The 23,557-nt window shown below is 36.1% G+C and overlaps 1 protein-coding gene across 1 annotated transcript in view; it reads left to right on the forward strand.

The window, feature by feature from the left end:
- NKTR (natural killer cell triggering receptor) overlaps positions 1-23,557 on the forward strand; it is a 37,889-nt gene that overhangs the window by 4,111 nt on the left and 10,221 nt on the right. The window contains exons 3-11 of the mRNA XM_074157143.1: positions 3,926-4,000; positions 6,276-6,383; positions 7,416-7,460; positions 9,247-9,334; positions 18,301-18,330; positions 19,191-19,336; positions 20,598-20,820; positions 21,384-21,539; positions 22,703-22,790. Coding sequence (XP_074013244.1) covers positions 3,926-4,000; positions 6,276-6,383; positions 7,416-7,460; positions 9,247-9,334; positions 18,301-18,330; positions 19,191-19,336; positions 20,598-20,820; positions 21,384-21,539; positions 22,703-22,790 — 959 coding nt within the window. The remainder of the gene's footprint in view (positions 1-3,925; positions 4,001-6,275; positions 6,384-7,415; positions 7,461-9,246; positions 9,335-18,300; positions 18,331-19,190; positions 19,337-20,597; positions 20,821-21,383; positions 21,540-22,702; positions 22,791-23,557) is intronic.

Below are 23,557 nucleotides of genomic sequence, written 5' to 3' on the forward strand. Positions count from 1 at the left end.
AGGTGAATGTGGTACAACAGGAGCTAAGAGGGCACGTGATATGGGGGAACCCCGATCAGAGGGCGTGTAAGGAAGATAAGATGTAGGTTTGGAGGGATCTGGTTTTAATAAAAATTGTAATCCAGTCATCATAATAGAATTGTTGTCAGTGCAGAATGAAAAACCCTGAAGACTTGCCTTGACGTCTAGAACAAACTGGATTGGTAAATGGAAGACCAAACCGATCAGCCTCTTCTGGTAGGAGAAGACAAAGTGTAGTCTCTCACTTGCGTATCTCTGAGACTGAAGACAGTGAATTTTTGCTGTGTGCAGCACTGAAATATATATTTGCTTTTGTGGAGACCGCGGAAGATTGGAATGGAGGGAGCTTCAGGTAGTATTTGTGGAAGACTGGGCTTAGTAGAGAGCTGGGGAAGGAAGTTTATGGAGACTTTCCTTGTAAAGAGTGTAAGGCGGCATTAACAAAGTGTTAATATGTCAAGACTATAGATCCCTGCTCAGGGGAACTGGGACATCCATTGTTTTAACTGGTGTTTTAAATAAAATCTGTTCTTTTTCCACGGTAAATCTTTGTTTTTCTGAAAACCGTAGCCACATTTCTAATTTAAAGCTGTCTTTTCAAATTTAGATGAGTTAGTGTTCACGAATTTTGGGATAAATAAATTAATAAAATTAAAATATGGTCATTTTAGTGAGCTGTTATTTAAACTTCTGTGCAAATCTGTCTAAGCCTTTGGGCCTCTGTCTGTAAGGGACACGCATCACTGTCTTAATGGTTGTAATCCCTGCTTTCTCCTTCAGCAGGATATTCTTGTTGATACACTGGGAAAAGTGCTGCACTGGCTTCTTGCTTGGTTTGCTCTAAGAAATTGGGAAAAGCCAAACCCAATATATTTATATTTAATTTTGGATGCCTAGGTTTATTTTGGGAGCATCTATCGGAAATTGAAACCTTTATGGCTGAAACAGAGCATAATCTAGCAAAACAATTTATATTACGTGGAAAATACATTCAAGCAATCTGTTGTTTCTAAAAAGTTTAGCAGATAAACTGGAGGAAATAACTGGATAAACATTTGAAATCAATGATTATTTTGATAAACTTTGCTAGCAGGAGCCCTTATTGCAATATTGCATGGATATTCCTACCCTGATTTTTTACCACTTAATTTGAATCAAGTACTAGCTCTTTCTCAGCTAAAAAGTTGATCAAGGGTTCAAAAACAAAAGAAGAAAAATTTTCGTCTTTAAATTTGAAAATAGAATTCTGAAGTGGGATTTTTTTCCGGTCATTATGCCTTCTGGTCTCTATAATTGATGTAGCTCTTTAGCTACATCAAACATTTTATGAAATCAAGCTTCAAAATATCTTAGACTTTATATATGCATCGCTTACTGTATGTAATTACCAGTAATGTAAATACTTCTTTCATCACTTAGTCTAATTTCTATCAAAAAATATATTTATTTTACTATTGAAGTGTTATGGTCAGTCACAGAAAGCTTGTTCCCTAATCAGATCACTTTACCTTCGTATCAGGGAAATTAAGCTGAAGAAAGTATTGGAAATTTTCTCTATATAGTGAAGGTGAATCATTTCAGAGAAGAGGTGGCTAAATCTGAGGGAAGATTAATGATCTGATGAAGGTGTGAGAATGTATTTGGTCTTTCTCTGGCGCATTTCGTTGACTGTCAGTGGAAAATACAAGCTTTCAGTGATAAGGGTATTTGTGCAATTTAGGTAAAATACAGATAGTAACCCAGCAGATGGATACACAGTATGTGGGCTTACGTATTACAAGCACACATTTTAGATAGCTGGAAATAACCAGGTAAGCAGCACTTTAGCTTACGTGGAGGAGAGACGTCCTTATCTTTTAAACTGGATCTATAATCTTTTGATGTTGGATGTGTGCGTCACAGACAGTTCGTAGGAGTTGAAAGGCATGAGAAGGTTGCAGATGTTGTTATTGGCAGAGCCCTAGAGAAAGATACTGTTGAAATCATGGTACCTGGCTATGAATGTCTCTTTCCATGTTCTGCCTTGACATCTTCAAGAACTTAAGATGATGCTCTTCCACCAGAAGACGGATGAGGTGGTGTCTGCTGCCGAAGGTGCTAAGTATGGTGGGGTTTGTATGTGAGAAAGGATCTTCCAACCATATGGCTTCTGCAGTTTATTCCTGAGGATAAAAGTCCCTCCTGGAGCCCACAGGCAGTGACACCTATTAGTTATTTGGCAGCTCTCATCTTGGTAAATCAGCAGCTGGTCATTATTTCTCTGCTTTTGGTAGAATGGGGATAGTGACATGGGGTTTTTTTCTGAAAGGCTTCATATAGTGAATGTGAGAGGAAACCTGTACATGGCTTTCTAAAGCACTTGGTCACTGCTCAGTTCGGTGCTTTCACAAGCAGAGGAATGTGATTTCTGCTCTCCTGAATTACTGTGTTTATAATGAAAATTGATAACTCTCTTGCTAAACTGTCTTCTCTATTGTGTTCTCTGTGTGAATCTTCACTCCGCATAGCTTATAATGGTTTCTTCATGTCCAAATAGCTGTCTTTTCATAGTGGTAGTTACGGCTACTGCTGTCTAATGTAGGGTCTTTGAATATTTCCTATTTTTTCATGCTTTGGAGACTGTCTCTACCCATTTTCTTTAGATTTTTCTTGCTGTAATGACAAATAATAAGAGAACATTCTTACAGCAGTTAATGAAATGCAGACATTTCAACAGCTGAAGGCATCTTGAATTTTTATCGAAGAGTACAAAATACAGGTGGTCTCTGTGTTATTTCTTCTTTTTTTTTTTTTCATTTCTCCCATTTTTGAACCAACTGCAAATTGCTGGCAATTGTATTCGTTTGGACAAAGCCTTACAATTGAACACAGTTTCTTAGGAGCCTCTTAAAATTTTTCTTGGTGAGAAAGTATTGAATAAAATACACTTGAACTTAAATTATTATTATTTTTTTCTTTAAGTGGAAGACAAGTAATTCCTGGAGGAGTTACTTTTTAAAATTGTCTTTGAGGTCTTACCAATGTGCACCGCTAGAGGGTAGTGCTCATTGACGGATTATTACTGGTCTTGTAATGCTGGCCAACAGTGTGGCTTTTATGGTTTATTTCACACCCTTTAGAGACGACAACTTTTTCTTTGCTAATTATGTATTTTTTTAAAGACTTCATATGTCTGGGAGTTTTCTGCTTTTGTTCTTTAGTAATATACATCCCGATATCTTGGAAAATAACATCAAAAATGTGAATCAGTTCTACAATAGTTTTTCTTTATATTAAACCACTCTTCAGCAGTATTGTAATAGGTTTCCAAGGTACGTAGCGTAACTACCACCAATAGCATGGGGGGAGCTGTACTAAGAGTGAGAATTACTCCATTCACTTTGCATAGAGAGAAAGTAGTATTTGGTTCATAGTACTGGCAAGTGGAGTGTTAGTCCTTAAATTGCTAGTTGTTATTCTGCCCGCCTTTCATCTTTCTATTTGTTTCATCTATTTTTTTATTATTCTTTTTAAACTAAAGGATTTTAGGCCAAGAGTGTTACCCCAACTCTCTAGGGACCTCTATCTACGGCAAATCTTTTTGATTTTCAAATGAGAAATGAATTGGCAGGATAAACTATTTTAGTAAATCAGTTTGGCTTTCCAGGTTCAAATCAAAATGGAATCATTGGCATTCTGAATAAATTAGATATAATGATATTACTTAATTTTCATTTTTTTTACAATTACGATATTCTTTCCTGCTGCTTGTTTTAATATAAGTGTATTTGGAATGTTTTCTTACTCATCTTGTTAAAATAACTTTTTCTCAGAAGATATTTTCAAAACATTCTGATTTATTTATGTGCAGATTTTCTTATGTCATTATAAAGAGTTATAAAAATTATTATTTTTTTTCTTCTAGTTGGTCGAATTATGTTTCAGCTCTTCTCAGACATATGTCCGAAGACTTGCAAAAACTTCCTTTGCTTGTGCTCGGGTAAGTAGCATGCGTATATTTAAGATTTTTTGTTTGTTTGTTTCTTACAGTTATTATTTGTTTATACAAGTATAAACCACAGCATAATAATAGTGCTGATTTTTTTTTTTTCTCGCAAAAACAAAGCTGAGATTTGTTAGTGCTGGGGAGGATTTGAATAATGCATAGCAGGAAATAGCGTGGTATTCTATAACTGTGAGTTTGAGTAGTGAAGATAACTCATGATTACAGAATGCAAAACTGTGAATTTATGGAACAAAGACATGTATTCTTTTTTTGGATCCTAACGTGGGGCTCCTGGAGGTAAAGTGATTGACAAGGCTGAGACTCTGCTGGAATTATTGATCACTCAAGTTACACAAATGCCATAAAGGCAAGAAATTCTTTAGGAATTATCAGGGCTTTAGGATTTATCAGGAGAGACATTGAGTATTAATGTCACTGAACAGTATAATGGTGACATTTGACTTGGGACACTACATAAAGCTTTGAATATATATAAATTTTTCTTATATAAAAATACAGACTTAAAGAATGTATCTAATAAAATTTTGAGTGTATTTCAGGTTCATAGAAGTGCTAGACAGGGGTCAGAGGACAAGAGCATCTATTAAATCCGAGAAAACTTACTAATTTTTAGCTAAATCAAGGACTGAAAGGGAATATGATGGTCCCTTAGAAATCCTGGGCTTGTTTGGTGGGAGAGAGGAGAGAAGAGATCTGTGAAATCAAAGGGACAGCACTGGCAAAAGATATGTCCGGGTATATCATAGCATCCTCCAACTCATTTTTTTTAAGGAGGAGTGGGTTTTTTTGGTCTGCACTGTTCCTCAGGGATTTTTCAGCTGCAAGTTGAAGGTTAATCTTGATTAAGTTATTGTAGGAACTGTTGTGTGTTATTTATGCGAATAATTGGAAGGTTTTTTTATATCTGAATGCTCAGCAACTTGCAATATACCCTGAATTAACTGTGCCGGTGAAGCCTCTACCTTGTATATGAAATAACTCTTTTCCAAATCATTAAAATGCCTTAGCATGACTTCCCAGACAGCATTTTAACATCTGGCTTTAGGGAACAGCTTTTAGAGAACTGGTTACGTGAAACAAATTTGTTGATAGCCTTCTGTGTTAACTTCTTAAAGTTCATCTTGTCAGAGCTCCAATCCCAGAATGTGATGTGTTCTAGATAATCTAGATAATCTCTGAAATTTAGAAGAGCTTTATAATACTGTGAACTTGTGGAACATACAGTACACAGCTCATTTTTTTGAGGTCTGTGTGGTGATGCCTCCTCTTCTTATTCTACTTTCTGATTATTTTTTAATCGCTTTCGCTTATTAAAGAGATACCCAGGGATAGACTGAGAATGGGAAAGAACGGTGCAACTGTCGTAGAAAAATAGGAACTCGTTTGAAGTTTATCAGAATAGATTAGAAAAGATAAATAAAATGCAGTAGCAGACTGAATAGTATAATGTCTGAGCCTCATGTTCTGTAGCTCTGAAAGATTGTTTAAATCCTTACAGCAGCTTTGCTAGAAAAACATTGGATGGAGATAAAGGAAGGAAAAGGTGTTGCAGATGATGAGAGATAAAACAAGCAGAAGAGAGAACAATTTTTTTGTTTTGTTTTGAGAAAACAACTTTTTCTTTGTATTGTATCCCTGTTTGAATTCTCTTCTACAGCTGTACAGGTTTCATTGATGTCTTCAGCTGGTACCTTTCTTTTACTGGAAAGACATTTGAAAGGAAGCACAAAGTTAGGACGTCTACTCGAGATCAGATGCGCAGGCTTAAAAGCTACCTGAAATATTTGTTTTATTCTTGCAAATTGTGTTTGCTTCTGCTTACTTATAGGACAGGATGATTATTTGACAGATATCTTTAAAAATTTGGTAATAAACACAGGTGTCCCTACCCATGGCAGTGGGTTTGGAACTTGATGATCTTTAAGGTCCCTTCCAACCTGAACCATTCTATGACTCTATGCTAACAGTAGAGAGGGGATTCTCTCCCGTTCTGGACTATACAGTCTACATAATGGAATATCCTAGCAGACTGTGAGAATTGTACACTTCTGTACTACATAAATTCAGGATTCTGAGTGCTAGGCCAATCCAGCATGTTTTTTTTTCCTTAGACATGTACAAGTACCCAAGTATCTTTTATAGCTGTGCTATTCTGATGGCTCTCGTATCCATTAGTACTAGGGAGGTAAAACCCTTAGAGTTTGTTCTGTCACAGTCTGCAGATTCTTTTTGTTTAACCTTCTTGCAGGTGAAAAAGGAATTGGCAAAACAACTGGAAAGAAGCTGTGCTACAAAGGCACTACATTCCATCGTGTGGTTAAAAACTTCATGATTCAGGGTGGGGACTTCAGCGAAGGTAAAACACAGTTTTAAAACTGAAATGTTTTAAGTAGAACAGAAATGTGATAACTGAAGTGGTTATAATGTAAATTTAGAAAACGCCATGGAAACATTACAATGCCATAAAAATATTTCATTTGCTGCGAAGTAGAGCATAGATCACCCATTTCTTTGTTAATATTTGAAATTCTAAAATGTTTCCATTGAAGTAATATTTATTTAGAAGATAAGTTGAAGAAGAAAAAAACCACCTACCACCACCTTGCTGGAGTTAACACCAGTCTTATTGAAACAGAATTCAAATCCAAAATATAGTCTTACTGCTTTTTACTTTCGTGTCTGCAGTAGAGGCAACACTAATAATGCTCTGTTGATACAGGGACCTAACTATTTGAATACGTTTGCTTTTTTAAATTATTTGTAGTAAATGAGCTAGGAGTGTTTAATGGGTAAGTCTCCAAAAGGAGTTTTTTCCAGGAGTTTCTTTGTTTCCTTCCCTGCAGTATGTGTACAACATCATGTTTTAGCCTGTTGGCCTTCCCTGAAATACCTGTCTTTACTAAAATGTATGTCTTCTTCACCGTGTCCTGAAATACCTGAGAAAATGGGCACGGTGAGGGAGTATCTTGTTTCAAGAGTCAAGTAGAAGTGCCTTTAGAACTGCCAGCTACTTTCTTACCTCATCCATTCGAGTGGTTTCTCAGCTGCTTTTGAGCTGGGCAAGACTGTTGGTTGTACCTACTGTGGTTCTTTTCTTTGCTTGCTGTTGTTTTGCTGTCTGCTGCTGCTTTAGCAAATACCAGTGAGGATTAGCCTTTGGAGCCCTGCTCCAGACTTCCCGGTGTTCAGAGGCACTAGGGCAATCGTCATTGTCAATATTTTGAGTGTCAGCAGGATAATGCACGGCTGTGACTTTTAATTAAGGAGCTTATGCTCAAATATTAGTAACTGGCCAGAGTATCCTGGTTTGTTTTAAAGTGATGGAATGTTACATACAGCTTTTTCATAAATGAAAGAAAAGATTTAATTCATGCTTTTTAATGCGTAGGTAATGGAAAAGGAGGTGAATCTATTTATGGTGGCTATTTTAAAGGTAAGAGGAAATATGCCTTTGCAGATTCTTTATTCAGTTCTGAGATAAACAAGTCTTGATTCCCAAGCTACTTAATGAAATCAGGTCTACTTATAGATCACCTTTTGCATGAAACTAATGTTGCATGAGAATTATTTTTATATGCATGACTTTCAGATAATTTTTTTTTTTGGTAATATTTAACTTTAACTGACAATTAATTAAGGCTAACATTATTGATTAAACGTGACTTTCAGCATGGAGGTTAGGCAACTTTATTCATGAATAAACTCCTATCTTCCTGCCTAAAACTGTCAACATATTCTTTTGTTTATAGAGAATGTGGTCTTTTGCAAAATGAAAAGGTAAGAGACAAAAGCTCAGTAACACAAATTCAAACTCTATTCCCTTGTACCCTTCTTAGTAAATATATAGACAACTGATACGTCCGTTTGTAGATGGGTATCTGTGTTGCTTGGAGAAATGAAGAGTTCTGTGTCTAACCTTTCTGAGGGTTAATGACTTATTCTGGGAAACAATACTGGCATAATTTCCAACTCTGAACAGTTGTGTTTTTTTTTTCTTCTTTTGTTAATGTCCCTTTCCTCCCCTTCCCTATTCAAGGTTTGTATGCTTAGTGTTTATTTCTAGAAGTGTTTGATTTTGTTTATATGCTACACAAGTTATTTTACTTGCAAAGAATTTGTAAATAAACGTACCTTTACCTCTTTTTAAAATCTGTTGTTGGAAGGAAAATGGTGAGTTTATAAAGTATTTGTTTGAAGACGTGCAATTCTTTCTTGCAAAAACCAGGTAGTTATTGTGGTATTGGAGTGTTAATAAAAGCACTATGTGTATTGGTGTAACAGCCCCTGGCTCTGTGTTTTCCAAGTCGCTCTGGGTTGTTAAGTGCATGCCATTGAGTTTGTCTTAAAAACAGAGACACAGTTTGGTTTTGGAGTATTGCAGCCTTTAGTCAAAAGAAAGTGTTGACTAGATCCATTTGCTAAGCAGTTACTAGGGTTTGTTCCTAAAGGGGGTGAGTGCTAAACATGCAGCATTGTGGTTTGATATGTAATCTTTAAAAATGACACCTTTGTACACTGAAACTACTATTTTTAGCTTTGAAAATAACTTTGGTAGATCTGGTTTTATATTATGCTGTACAACCAGAAGTCCTCTTTAATTCACTGGAATATAAAATGCATGTTTAGTTTAGTCTTAATTGATTGTGTACTTAGGTTGCAGGAAGAATATTTTCTTTAGTTTCTCATCCAGGTATCTAGGTTGTTTTTTTTTCCCCCTTGTACGTTTTGAGACTTCCAGTTTTGAATCGATAGGTGGCTGTCTTTTAACGTGCCATCCCAGGGGAATGGCTTAGATCTTTCTACCCGAGGTGCATGCTGTATAAATAACAGTATTGTTTATGTTAAGTCTTGTTTTGGGATGTCAGTAAGTCTGCCAAGCTTGGTTTTATTCAGAAAATGCTGGATTTAAATCCAAGTCTATGAGACTGTAATGTTTATTGAAGACACTAATAATGACTTTAAATATTTTCATTAGAAATGTTTGCACTATATCTGAAGCTTTTTCTTCTAGAAAGAATGCTTTCTGTCTCATAACTGCTCCTACTGTAACTTTTGGGAGGTTTGTTTAAACTTGAATTTTTGTTTTTTTTTTCCCAACCTGTTCATGTTTCTTCAGCAGCAGCAGAATTTCTCCTTATAGCATTCATAAGTATCTAAGAAAATTAGACTTGCGTTCCTTGTCAGGGAAAATCTGACAAACATATTTTTTCTTCAAACAGATGAAAACTTTATTCTCAAACATGACAGAGCGTTCCTTTTGTCAATGGCAAACCGAGGGAAACATACCAATGGTTCCCAATTTTTCATGTGAGTAGATGTAATACGACAGTTGAGCTTTTCTTAAACAGAGAAGCGCTGTTCATGAGAAAGATGGTATTGCTAAATTATCTATAACGATGTTATCCGCCTTATTTTAAATAGGGTTGAGGGGGTACCTGCAGTGTAAGCTCTAATAGGAAACATTAGTTATCGCAATTTGCTTGTGGCATTCATTTGGATTAGAAGCTGGTGCTGCATGTGTGTTCCTTGTTTATCTCTTTTTACCCTAAAATTATGGCTTATGCAGTAAGTTCCTAGCGTCCAGAAAATAGATTGTTTGGTTTTCTGTGTGCACCAACCAAATCTTAACAGATTATCTGCGAATCACAATGTTGAGCCCTGTGTGCCAAAGGGAGTGAGATCTCGAGGTGATTTTGTATGGTTTTGAATGTGCTCTTTGAATTATGGTGATTTATGATTTAGTTTGGGGTGGGTTTTTTGTTTTGGGTAGTTGGTTGGCTTTTTTAGGGGGAGGATGAGTGGAGTTTTGTTTGTTGTTTGGTTTTGGTTTCTTTTTTTTTAATTTTTATTATTTTAAGAGTGTTTGCTCCTGACATTTTCTTCTTTATTGCTGCATAGTTCTGTTTACTTGTGTATATACCAACTACTTTGTAAAATTCTGTGATGATAATCAGATTTTTTCCTTCATTACCTTAAAAAAAAGTAAATCATTTTAGTATGAAGTCGTATTTTGTTAAATTTTAGAAAAAGCCTGACACTCTACCATCAACAAATACTCAAGTCTGATACGTCAGGGTCTTCTGGTTGAAGTAGTTGTATTCTAGGTTCAGTATTAGTATTTTTAAAATTCCTTATTTGTATGTGACCATTTCTCCAGTTAACTCGCTTTTAAAAATGGCTTCCTGTTAATGTTTAACAGTTTGTGTTCGGAAAGATCTGGGTTATAACTTTGGGCTTGGGCTGAGAAGAAGTTTCTGAGATAACACTGGTGTTTTCAAAACTAAATTTTAGTGTAGTTACTTGACTAGAAAAACTATTTTTTCTTTGCCATCTTTCTTGGGGTATAAGAATGAATGGCGCTTCACTGTCTTCAGTAAAGGAGTAAATTGTCCTCCAGAATCTTTCTTTGCCTGAAAAAGATCTTCAGTATGATACAATGAAGTTCAGATACGAGACATTTTTAGGTTGCTTCCTAAAGAATGCCCTAAAAATGGAAAATGAATAGAAACCTAAAAGGAAGTCTTTCACAGTTACCACTGTAAAAACTCCACCGAAACCAAATTGTTTTCTGTTACCTTCAAATCAAATTTTAGGTATTGTGCTTCCTTTCAGTAAATCTGAATTGATATATATACGCAGTAATATGGAATACAATCTATATGTAGAAAACCCTGTTGTTTAATAAGGTCTCTGCAAGACTTTGGTTCACTCTTTCTTACTTTGTGACTTACCTTTTGGTTCTCTTGTCGTAATTTTCCATTTTTAAGCTTATCTGAACGCTATACATGAAAACTGAATGATGTCACATCAGCCAAGAAGCTATCATTTGAGGGCTCTAAAGTTTCTTTTCTCTCCTGCATTTGGAGTCGGCTTCTTTCCCTTATAATTAGTAGACTCAGCTTACTTGTTCAAATAGATTTAACAAACACCTTCTCTCTCCCCACACACAGAAACAACCTAAGGTTGTGTTAGAAGCTAAATTACAGTTTTCATGGGACAATAAAATGAACAGTATTTAAGAGCACTTCCATCAAATACAAAAGTATTTTGAAAGATGTAGATTTCTTCAAAAGTTCTCTTTTTTCCTAAAATCACTATAAAGAGCAAGTGTTAGTTTGGTGGGAATTCGGGCAGAATAAGATGCCTAAACATGATCATCTCTGCTAAGCTAGATTCTCTCAGCTGCCTGAAGGAATCTAAAGCCAATTTTAGGGTCCTGGGGCATCCTACCTGGCCTTTTGCTGCTGGGAGAGAAAAGGGTGCATGTTCTGAAAGTCTTACCTGCCCTCCCCATGCAGATTTCTTGGATATCCTTCAGTGTCTTAAATGCTACCAGCTTGCCCTAGAGTCAGGCAAGTAAATCCAGCCCAGGATAAACTCCCAGTATAACTGAGAAGGTTTAGGTGGGCTGCTAAGTCTTTAAAGCATGTTCTAACGCTCTGGACTTCTGTGACCCTTTTGACACATGCAGAACATCTAATGGTATTTGAAATGCTACTGGGAACTTCAAGGCAGGGTGTGCAAATATGATGCAGCACCAGCAAGACACCCTGTGCTCCTGGAGCAGCAGCTGGAAGCCGGGCAGGATCCAACAGGGCAGCTCAAAATCATAGAATCATAGAACGGCTTGGGTTGGAAGGGACCTTAAAGATCATCTGTTGAGCCTTCTCCCTAGATGTGACCAGCAGCTGAGATGCCTTGCTCACTTACGGATGCCTTTACTGTATTCAAGCTTATGGATTTAAGCTGAAACCCAGTTTGGCCTCCAGTACTGCAACTGGTGCTGGGAATGAATATGAACGATGCTAGAATCCCTGCAGAAACCACTGAGGCTGTTCGTAAAGGCAGAGGTGTGTACATACAGTCAGCTGCAAAGTCAGGGCCCTGATTGATAACTCAATTTACAAATAGGCAAAGATGGATGGTGAGACGTAGTTCAACAATCTGTCTCTTTGTGTAGTTTTTCAATGGTGGAACTTGGTTTCAGCTTTGTAACACGGAGAGTTTGAATTTCAAGGTTCAAAGTAGGAAACAACCGCGAAAGACTTTATCTAGGCAGTTTGTGACTTAACTTTAAAATGCAATATATTAAAGCAGTTAGTCTTGCTTGGTGACATTTGCCTGATTACTTTAGGGAATGTACTGTGCATCTGTACAGCTTTTCTTTAATAAAGAATGTGTTTCCTTCAGTGACATACTTTTAGCTGAAATTAAACTGTGTTTCTTATACTCAAAAGAATGCTCAGTTTTTCAGTGGCTTATCATTAGGAAAAATGTTCTTCAAATGTGTAACCTGAAAATTGTGTGAAAGGCAGTCTTTAGATATTATTTTTTTTAATGGCTTGAACTTGTTTAATGTTATTTATTAGTTTTACAGAGAGGGAAATAGTTAATCTCCATCTGAACTTAGATGTTTGCATTTTTTTTTTTCATAGATAATTTCAGGGTTGAGATCTCTCTTGCTCTGTCGTACACGTGTCTAATGTGGCAGATAAAGAGCGCAAACAAGTTATTTTCTTTTATATAAGTATTTATCCAAGTAGGGCTAAAATAATAGCAAGAATCCTGACGCTTAACGGTTTTGCTTGCTCATCAGAAGTGCTTTCCCTGTTTAGCACAGAGAAGTGTCATTTGGAATAACCAGCCTTTACAGAAAGTAATTGGGCAGCAAATATCTCTTGGGCAGCCTGTGCTAACAAACGGGTCACAGCAGGACTCTATGCAATGCCTAAAAACTGTTAAAAGTTGAGCAACAGCAGTCAGTTTTACTTCAAATAGAAGCTTCAGACTGACCTTAATGCAAACAAGGCAATCCTAAAGTATCATCGGCTTGCTTTGGTTCATCAGGAATTTCTCTGGCATAGATGAGTTTGCAGCATTTCTAAGCAACAATAGAGAGCTGGGCGTGGAAAAGACAGTGTAAGTGGTGTTAGGAAGCTCCAGTGAGGCCAGTGTGACAAGAATGAACAGAAATTATAGCACTGGTAGAAACTGGCAAGATGCAAAAGTAGAATAAAGAGTCAGAAGTGTATATGTGTGTGTGTGTATATATATATATATGTCAGCAGTGCTGTGTTTAATGTTCATTGAGTAATTTTCTCCGCTTCTTATCTCGTTTCTTAAATTGAATAGCAGTAACAGTAGGGTTGAAAGCAGAATGTTTAGCTAAGGCAGGATTGGTTTTCATGCGCTTTAAATAGGTTGAGTCTATTCACATGTGTCTAAGAAACATTTCCCAGTCTGAAGAAATGTATCTTGGTGAAATCCAGCAGAAAGGATACAGACACTATCCCTTTATAATGTCCAGATTTGTGAAATACTGGAATTTTGATTTCCTATACCCAAAGGGATCCGTTGTAACGTTTTATTGAAGGCTTGTGTTGCAGATAGTTGCAAGGTACCAGTTTATAAATTAGCTATTTGTATTTTCAGGTAGCACCACTATTCATTTGCTTCCTTTCTGTGAATAACTTCTTTTAGAAGCATCAGTTATTTAGCAAGTGTTCTAAACACCACCAGAGTGTGTTAATCTTCTTTTAGTTGTCCTGTTTCCATGTTGATACTCAGAAATGGAATCCCTGGGATGAAGTACAGCTTGACAGGAACCACTCTAGAATCACCTTCCTTTTTGTATATACTCCAATATCTGTTTTGAACTGCTGCTATAGAGATGATGATGATGATTATTAGTTATTGGAGGAGTGCTTCTAGAGCATTGCATAAATAGTTGATGTCTTTAGGTCCCTGATTTAGGGGCGGGGGCGGGGGGGAAGTCAGCCTGTTCCTGGATGTTCCAGCTCGGTGGCTGTATTTTGTGGTGGGTGATATTCTTCTTGGGCCATCTATTCTTCTTCTTAGTCAAGCTGATCTGATAATGGTATCTTGTCTCTTCAGAGCAACTCCGTCATGCCCTTGGCCATACCCAACCTGCTAGTAAGGAAAGTTTCAATGCAAAATAAAGCCCTATAAAAAGTAAAGCGCTATAAAATTAATGGGACTCCTGATCCTACAAATTCTTGCACGGGCTTCACTTTGCTTCCATTGTCATACAAGAATCTGCCAAGCTATACTTACTAGAAAAAGAGAAATGACTGTGCAGAACGAAGCATAAAGAAAACGATAGGAGGCAAAAAAATGTAAACAACCTCTTTGTTGTCATTGGGAAGGTTTTGTGTAATAATTAATTTATTGTCTTGTTATTTAGCCATGTAGTTTACTGAGGAATACATCCTTATTACAGTCTAAAGAGGAGGCCTCGGTTGAGTTCTTATCAGTTCAAATGCTTGGAGTTCTTGCCTCTGTGTCCAAAAGCTATTTAAAACTTGAGGTTGTTTTGTTATTACTGCTAGATTTATATTTTTTTTTTTCTATATTGAGGTTATTGCAGTTTAATGTGTCTCTCAAGTTCTGCTTTCTTGCTCAAAACTAAATAGCTTTTTTTGTTTTAAAAGTGTTTTTAATGCGTGGTGCCATGCCTAGTTACTAAATCCAAACAGACTAACCACTTTTATCTGCTAAATGAGGGATAAAATAAATCATGAGGACTCTTTTGATTTTACAAATGATTTCTGAATGTTACCAGCTTATTAAAAGTTTTTTGGTGTCCCATAACAGGTATTTTTCTAATCAACAGTTTTGGGTTTCTTTTTTACTGTGAATGAAATACCTTTGAGCTAATTTTTGAACAACTAACAGTAATATAAAAAGCTAAAATTTTCAAATTAAAGGGGCTGATGTTGCATTATCTTTGAGCAAAAGTGGTGCCTGTGCACTTACCACACACAAGCAGGTCCCATTGGCTTGATCAAAAGTTTGTGTAAAAGCACAGCCCTTGTGAGAGTGTTCACAGGATGCTTATCTGTGTAAGAAGTAGCAAACAGATCATTTCGCTGCTCAGATAAACAAAGATGCAATTAAGAAGTAAGAGTTTATTGGGGAGGAAGAAAATGTGGATGAGCTCAACTGATAATGCAGTTTTAAAACATTGCTGCTGCTCAGAATTATACCCGAGCAAAAGTCTGGTAGTAGCTGGTGCATGTGTTTGGTCTTTTTTGCATCTGCAATGTGGGGTTTTTTTTCCTATAATTTTGAATACAAGCAATCTAAGAGCAATGCCTGTATTTTAGAGAAAACACTGATTTTTCTCAGTTTTAGAAAAGCTTCATAATACAGGGAGGATGTCAGCTCATTATGAAATGTATGAAGTTGTAGACTTACTGACTTAACGCATCGCATTTGTAAATAAAAAAATGTTTAAGCCACTCTGTGAAGTATATCCTCAGGACTGGGTTCAGTCGAGCATTTGAACGCCTTTATAACTGCGAGCATGTGAATAAACCCATTGAAACCAGTTATTCATCTGCTTAAAGTTGTGCCTGTGTTCTAACAGCCGTGGTGGTTTGAAACGTAGAGGGGGAGCGGGAGGATTCTCTTTTCTAACCGTTCATCTTTGTACAGTGTGTGCGAGCGGGTTATGTCTATCGGTTTCTTTTTGTTTTTAAGGAGAACTTGCTGTAGTTTTCAAAGTATCTTGTATTCTAAAGAAAATTTAGAGCCCTCTTTTAGGCATCCTTGTTCTGCATACAACTTGATTAATATTAACTTTAAATTTGTATTTAATAAAACATAGACTCAGTTTTGTCTGAAAATGTATTACAATTTATTTCTGCCATTTTTGTGTAAAATTTACAGAAACAGTGTTACATCGTGCGCTCCAAAGGTAATGTCTCATTCCTCTAAGGCTGTGTCCTTTCCTTTTTACTTCTTTCTGTTTTTATCTTTCTTGTTTTTCTGATCATATTGTTATGTGCATTGAATCCTTTGTTAGGACTGAGGTTCTTGGGGGGGTGGGTGATAACATGCTTTTCTCAAAAAGATGCTTTTCTCTTCAGCAGTATCTTAAACCAATTTACTTTAAACTTGAGTGAAGAAAGGTATTTGTCCTTCTGTAAATAACTTGGATAATAATACGTACTATAAAGCAGATTTTGAATGTTTTAAATTATAAAAGTATAGAAGTGTTTTAATAAAATATTATTTGGGGGAGGAACTTATGACTAGATTTCTATAGTGCAAAGGCAATAAGTAGGTTTTCTCCTGATTATGGAGTGATTAAGGCAGAACATACGCAGAAAACTTTGAAGTGGTCTCTTAAAGTACACAATTGCAAAATGAATATCATCTTACAAGCCCGACATTGAGATAAGAAAACTTTCAAAAGCACAATGAGGAGCTGGGTTTCTGCTTCCATGGGAAGTTTAAGTCACCTTCCTCCTTGCCCTGCATCTGAAAAGTTTTCTTTTTGGATAATGCTTTTCCTTGTGTTTTCACTTCATGAAGGAGTGAGTGAGAAAAATCCTCTCCATTTTATCTATCAAATTGTCACTGTAATGGAAGAAACCTCTACGTGGGTCTTAATGTTCCAACTATCCCTTTCTTTGCTTATTGAGAACTAGTCTAAAGAAAGTACACGCTTAGGTAATTTGCTTAATTGGAGCACATGACTACAGCCTTCATATCAAGTGTGTTTGAACCTGTTGCTGTTTCTAACTAATTCTAAGCACCAAGTCGTCTTTATTACTGGTTTCATTGAAGTAACCCACTTCTGTTTTTTCACTACTTTCAATCAGCTTTATAATTAAGCCCGCTTAAACTGTTTACTTAACAGCAGGTTGTTAATGCAGTTAACTTTTCCTTAAAGAATTTTGAAAGCTCTAAGAATTTTTGTTTGTAGCAATATGCTGTATTAGCAAGGGAAAACCAAAAGACACCCCCTACTATTGAGAAATTAAATGTCATCTTGATAGTGTTTCTTCCCCTGTGTTAAACCAAAGAAATTCTCTATATTACTTAGTGTCATAGAAGCGGAAGGTCTGGCTGGCATTTGGAGCTTAAAAAAAAATAAAGAGTGTAAGCACTCTTGAGTAACAGTCCCATCTTTTGGCATGGATTCCAGCACTGCAGTGGTTTGTGACCTAATAGTTCAAAACTTAAGATTTTTTTTTTTTTTTTTTTACTTCATTATAGCAGTGAAAAGCTGACTTCATTGTACCGCATCTGTGTTACTGTAAATTTAGAAAAAGCATCTGTGATTATTTATTTTCAGAGAGGGGGGTTCATTGGAAGAAGGCTAGTAGAAAGGCAAAATAGTGCCCAGGGAGGAGAGAGGAAGAATGTTTTCAAATATTAAAATAGCTTCAAATGCAAATTATCTTGACTTCTATTTTATTTTCTTCCCTGATATATAAGATTAATGCAAGATCTGATGTTCCTTACTGAATTTGTCTGCAAAGCAAGGTTCCCTATGCAACATTGTGCAGGCTTAGTTGTAGAAGTAATTTCCTTTATTATTTGGTAAAAGATATGGAGATACCAGGTCATAGCAGTATCATGATAGAGATGAATCTTAACGTATAATTACATATGCACAGCCTTGAATATTCCAATTTGAAGTCAACTCAGTAATTTGGCGTGACTCCAAATGCCATCTAGGGTAGCGTACAAAATGTAAGGCAGTTGCATTTTGTCCTTCAGGCTAGAAAACAGGTAAACGTGGGAAGGTGAAAAATAGGAAGGAATTCTGCATTTATCCCAGGAGTAAGCGATAGGGTAGTAGCTAACGCCTGCTTCCGTTGTGCTGCTGTTGGGAAGCCTGTGAGCTTCGGAGCTGAAGCGCTGTAGTCTTGATGGTTAAAGATAGAAATATTGCTTTGTATTCCGAGTCATGAAGCTGATTAAATAAATGGAGAGTAAAAAAAGTGGCGGGGGGGGAGAGCAAAGAATCTATCACATATGATAACTCTCTTCTTTTTTTTTGTTTTAAATAAACTGACTTTAAAGTGACCTTGTAATATAAGAACCTAACAATTTTAGAAACGTTTAAATTCCATTAGTTACCCAATATTTATTGCCAAATTGTGTCTTCTATGTGATTAAAAATGTTAGTGAATTATATTTGAATGTGTATTTAAAGACACTTATTTGTAGATTATTTATTGCATGCATAAAATGATACTTGGTACATCTTTGAAGTATACACAGTTAGCTAAACTTCAAACAAATTTCCGTAAAGTAAAAGTTTAAAAAAAGCCTGTCTGTATAATTTGTGAAGTTTTTTTAAATTCCATGTATGTAACTGGATTTTTTCACTATTTTTTTGTCTTACCTTCACCTCTTCTTTTTTTTTTTTTCTGTGCCATTCTCCTCTTACTTCATCTGAATCCCTGATTTTTATTTTCTTTTATCATCCTACCATCTTGCTGTTTGTCAAACAGAACAACAAAACCAGCTCCTCATCTCGATGGGTAAGAAACCTTTATATTTTCTCCGGTGATGGCTAAAATTTAAAAGGTTGTAAGCCTTCACATGTTATATTGAAAGTAGAGAACAATGGGGAAACAAATTCTTAATTCTGTGAAAGATTATACAATAGAACAAGATGGAAAACAAAAGTTTCAGCTCTACGAAAATTTCCTAAAGCTGGTCAAAAACTTGGAAGGTCTTAAATACTAAAACTCATTTCTTAAAAACCGGTTGCTGCCCTCAGTCCGTAAATCAGTGTGTTGAAATGTCAAGTTTAATATATTTGATAGTACTATTTTTTTCTGTGGCGTGTTTTTATCCCCACAATAAATTTAGCTCCTGTAAGTATAAGTTATGGGGCAAATGGAAGGAGGCCAAAGAAACGTGGTATGGTAGAAGAAAACTGGCGATTCCTTAATTATAACTATCCCTGCGATGCCAGTGGGAACTTGCATGCTGAGATTGGATAGACCTATTAATGCTGCTTCTCTAGGGAAAACTGCCCTTCGTCGTCTTCACTTATGGACTCTTGATCTCTCTATTGCACCAAATTTCAAAAATAGAAGGATGGATTAGAAAATAATGATCTGTTTGCCCTGCTCGTGTATGAGAGAGTAGAATGACATCAAGTATTTCTCTCGAATTGAACTGGAGCGGGTCTCCGTTGCATGGAATCTTGGCATTGTTCTAAATGTAAAAGTACTAAAAATCTTATTTAAGTTTAATGGATTTTAAGAGCCAGATAATGCCAGTGAAGCTGAATGTTTCTATTTCAGAACGACTTTTTAAATCTGCAATTCATCAGGAAATAATTACAGCAATATATAAATGTTTGTACTTTCCAAATATTTTATTTCTGCAGTGTACATGTTGTCTTTGGACTGGTTATTTCTGGTTTTGAAGTAATAGAGCAAATAGAAAATCTGAAAACTGATACTGCAAGTAGGCCCTACGCAGATGTACGAGTTATTGACTGTGGGGTGCTTGTGACAAAATCAGCAAAAGATGGTAAGCACACGTATGACTGAAGTTAATTAAATGTTGACATGGTTTTCAGAGAGTAGTAAAAAATTACGTTGACATCTAAAAATCGTATGTTAAATCTCTAGAATCTTAATTGATTCCTACAGGCCTTTAAAACTTAAAGCTTGATGTAGGTGAGGAAGGCACAGCAAGGGAAAAGGTTTTCTGACCTAAACCCTTACTACTTGGAAAATGTATGCCTGCCTCTAATTCTCCTTAATTAATGTGTCATACTCAAAAAGTAATTAGAACGTATTTTTCTGACTTTGAAAGATGGAGACAAAAGCATAAGCTCTTCTTGGAGTTGAATTTTTTTGCAGTTTTTGCAAAGCTTTATTTTAAGGTCATGTAATGTTAATGTATGTGGTATATGTCATCAACATAATTTTCCTTTTCATGAGAATTCATGGGAAATAAATGATCTTAAATATATGTTTAGACAGTTGTTGTAAAGTAGTAGAGTGTTATAAGTTTGAGTTTTCTACTCCACTTTTGACTTTCCTTAAGGATAGCGTGGTTATTTACGTCCTTTAGAGAAAGTCAGGAGGGTAGAAAATATAAAAGTGTGAGGATGCAGAAAGAGAATGACAAAGTTTTAGAAATAAAAAATATACAACTGAGGATGTGACTAACTCTTTCTTTGTTTCTGTCTTTGACTTTGTTTTATAACATGTCCATTGCTTTCTAAAGAAACAAAATTTTTTTTACTACAAATGGTCTTAACTTATCTGTGTATTTTATTCTAACCCAAAGGTGAGAATTCAGTGTTAAAACCACAAATACATTTTCAAAGAAGAAAACGGGGGGGGAAACCTCCTCCTCCTTTAAATTGCACTTATTTTTCAGCCTGCCTTTATATCAGCTTGGCACAAATTGATGTTCATTTTCAGTTATAAAGTTACCGTGTGTGACTTACCAAAAAGTTCTTACATTGTCTTACGGGGTGGAAGTTGTGCATGGAAGTTCTTCCAGTTCAATTCATTGCAACTGAAGAAATTTTTTTACAACTGTCTTCGCTGAAAAATATTTGTATCGTTTTGTTGATATGGGTTTAGACTGGACACAATTATATGAGACTTTAATGTAATTCATTGTGAAAAAAATTCGTTGTTTATCCAGAGAGCTCCTCTGGAGCAGTGTGTGTGTATTTATACATATATGAAATTGTATATTTTGTGCTGTGTATATACACAATAAACATAACACACATTTGAACATGCTGTAAATTTAAAATGTCTTTTTTAAGCTTTGGAGAAGAAGAAGAAAGTCTGTTCTGACTCAGAAGCTTCAGACTCCTCCTCCAGTGCATCAAGCTCTTCAGAAACTTCATCTGACAGTGAAGCTGAAAATGAAAGAAGCAGAAGAAGAAAGCGTAAAAGAAGAACTAAAACCAAACAGTCAAGAAAACGAAGAAAGGAAGAGAGAAAGAAAGAGGATCCAAGGTGCAAGCGAACCTCAAACCAAAGACGGTAACTAGTCTCTTAAAGAATTTCAGAGAAATCTGAGAAATTCCGCTTTGTTTTTATGAAGTACTCAAGTACTGAACATGAAAATGCGTTTATTTCCGTTTAGATTTTGATGGTTGCTTTTTATAAACAAACAAAACCAATCAAACAATAAAAAGCTGAGCTTGTTGGGTAGCTCTTCTGTGAAACAGTTCAATATCTTTGTAGACAGATAAAATTAGAACAACTTTAAAGTAAGTCCCGGCATGTTAAAGTATTTAGGACTCGCTATGTCTATATTATAGTGAGACAGGCAAATAAGAGATCTTTGATTTATATTTTAAAAATATTTCATGGTAAATTAAAAGCAAAATTAATTGCTATAAAGCGATAATTGAACTTTCTTTCCAATAATAGTCCGCCATCCTTCCTTTAGCCTAAAATGGGTTGTTAGTGAAACACTTTCTGGTTTTTAAGCCATCCTAAAGATTGATGCATCATGTGGGCTTGTTTCGGAATTGGCTTTGAAAAGCGTTGTTTATGAATTGACAGATGATCTTTATTTCTCAACTTACTTTTCCCCATAGCAGCCTTTCTGACAAGAGTGATACAACAGAAAGAGCAGCCGATGTTAGCACAAAGAGGGACAAACCTGTGGTACGTCCTGAAGAAATTCCCCCAGTGCCTGAAAACAGATTTTTGCTAAGAAGAGATGTGCCTGTTGTCAGCGTAGAGCCTGAACAGTAAGAATCATTGAGCTTTCTTATTATGTTGACTTGGTGGAAACTATGCCATAATTCTCCTACTAATATTCTGTTACTGGTATTGGTAGGAAATGATGGTTGTAGTGTCAATATTTCTAAATGAGATAATTTAATTGTCCTTTTTACACTTTTCCTTGTAATATTCCTTACAACCTGTGTCAGGGTTTTTCAGGACGATCTAATGAGTTAGTTTCATTGGCCCTTAAGGGTCACGTATGTTACGACTCAATTACAGATGCTGAAAAAAAAAAAATGAGTGAATAATTCCAGGAGAAATTTTGCAATGTAAATTACAGCAAATATTTGATCACAGGGTAGGCTTGATTGGGAGAGGTCATTTTTCATCTTTCTTAGAGTGAAGAAGAAACTTTGGTTCAAAATGAGTCAACCAGAATTTTACGACCTGTCCATGATTTTGAGAATAAGAGAAAATAGCCTTCTTTTAATTCAAAGGAAGTTATGAGATCACAAGCTGCTTTCAGTTTGTGTTGTGCACCTCTACCAAATTGCAGTTGGGTTCTTTTGCTATCAAATTTCTTTGGTTTAGGGCTCAGATGAGCTAATCCATTATATTGCCAGATAGCTCTAAAATCAGTTTGGGGTTTCTTTAATTTCAGTTAATAGTCTCCTGTAAGCTTTTTCTTGAAACATCACTTTGCTCATGTTTGCAAAGCCTTAGTAACTGCTTCTTTTGAGGATATTACGCAAAGTGTGGAAAGGAGAATTACCTCTTACTGCTTGGGAAAGAAGCAAAGCTTTACAGTCTGCGAACTGTCCTGAATTGCCATTCCCTACCCTAAGGCATCCTTGTGTAACTGCTGAGATCCTGAAAATCTTCTGCCCGTGTTGTCTTCATGATTTGTGCACCAAACCCAAGTTAACCTCTTTGGAAAAGCCATGGACCAGTTTAACAGAGTACTTTGCAAGTTCATTGTTAGCATTTATTTACATGTAGAGAGTTCAGATGGGCTACGATTTAGTTGAAAGTAAATATATGTTGATTTGCCTTCCATTGCATGGGTGTCTTGCTTTATTTCTTGGATAATTCACAGAATTAGGTGAATATTTTGCATGATTAATTTAAAATTAATCAATTTTGGGGTTTTTTTCCATGTAAGCTCGTATTTTATTAATTTATGTAGGAAGCTTCTTGATGCAACACCAGCTCTGACTGACCCGAAACCATCAGTCTCTAAATCCGGACGAAAAATTAAAGGAAGAGGCACAATAGTATGTGGCAATTTATTTTTCTTTTTCTTTCACCCAGAATATCTTCTCTGACCTTGAGCTTTGAATTTCCTTGGAGACTGTGTGACACTTTAGCTATTGTTGAATGTTGCAGGTTCTAGCTTAGAAGGTTGAAATATTGTTGTCGGGTAGTTCATTTTATAATGCTTTTTTCCCCATCCTTGCTGTCCTTTTACTTAAAGATTGTTTGGGAACACAAATGCTTACTCCTCAGCTACGAGAAATCTTCAAACATAAGAATAAAAAAATTTCTTTTTTAAAGGCTGAAATTAATTCAGCCAGATTCGTCCCATGTGAGCCACAAGATCTAAAGTAATGAGAAGTGACAGAAGCTTTTACACTTCTCCACTCGTTGCATTTCGTTGCTGTTTCTGTTAAGCCTTAGGACTGTAACACACAACAGTAGGCAAAGCTGTTTTACGGTGTCCTGAGTGTATACAGCCCTTTCTGATCTATAGTGCTGGTCCTCCCACGCGCTGGTGTTTGCATCTTCTGAGGGTTGTGCATACGTTGCTGAGAAACAACAATTTGTTGGCAACTTTGGCAGAGTCACTTAGGCTGTCCGTTCTGCTTTTTGACATTTTATGTCAACCTTTTTTTTAGCTGCTTCATCTGGTTTGTCAAATTTCGTCAGCAGCCCTGGCTGAGATCGGGTCTGTGTAATGTCATAAATGACACTGCAGGGGCAAGAAGTGACTTCTGTGCAGTGCTGGTAGTGAAGCACTTTCACAGATGCTCAGCCTTGGTCC

Source organism: Numenius arquata, chromosome 12, assembly GCF_964106895.1.
Source record: "Numenius arquata chromosome 12, bNumArq3.hap1.1, whole genome shotgun sequence".
Taxonomy (NCBI): Eukaryota; Metazoa; Chordata; class Aves; order Charadriiformes; family Scolopacidae; genus Numenius; species Numenius arquata.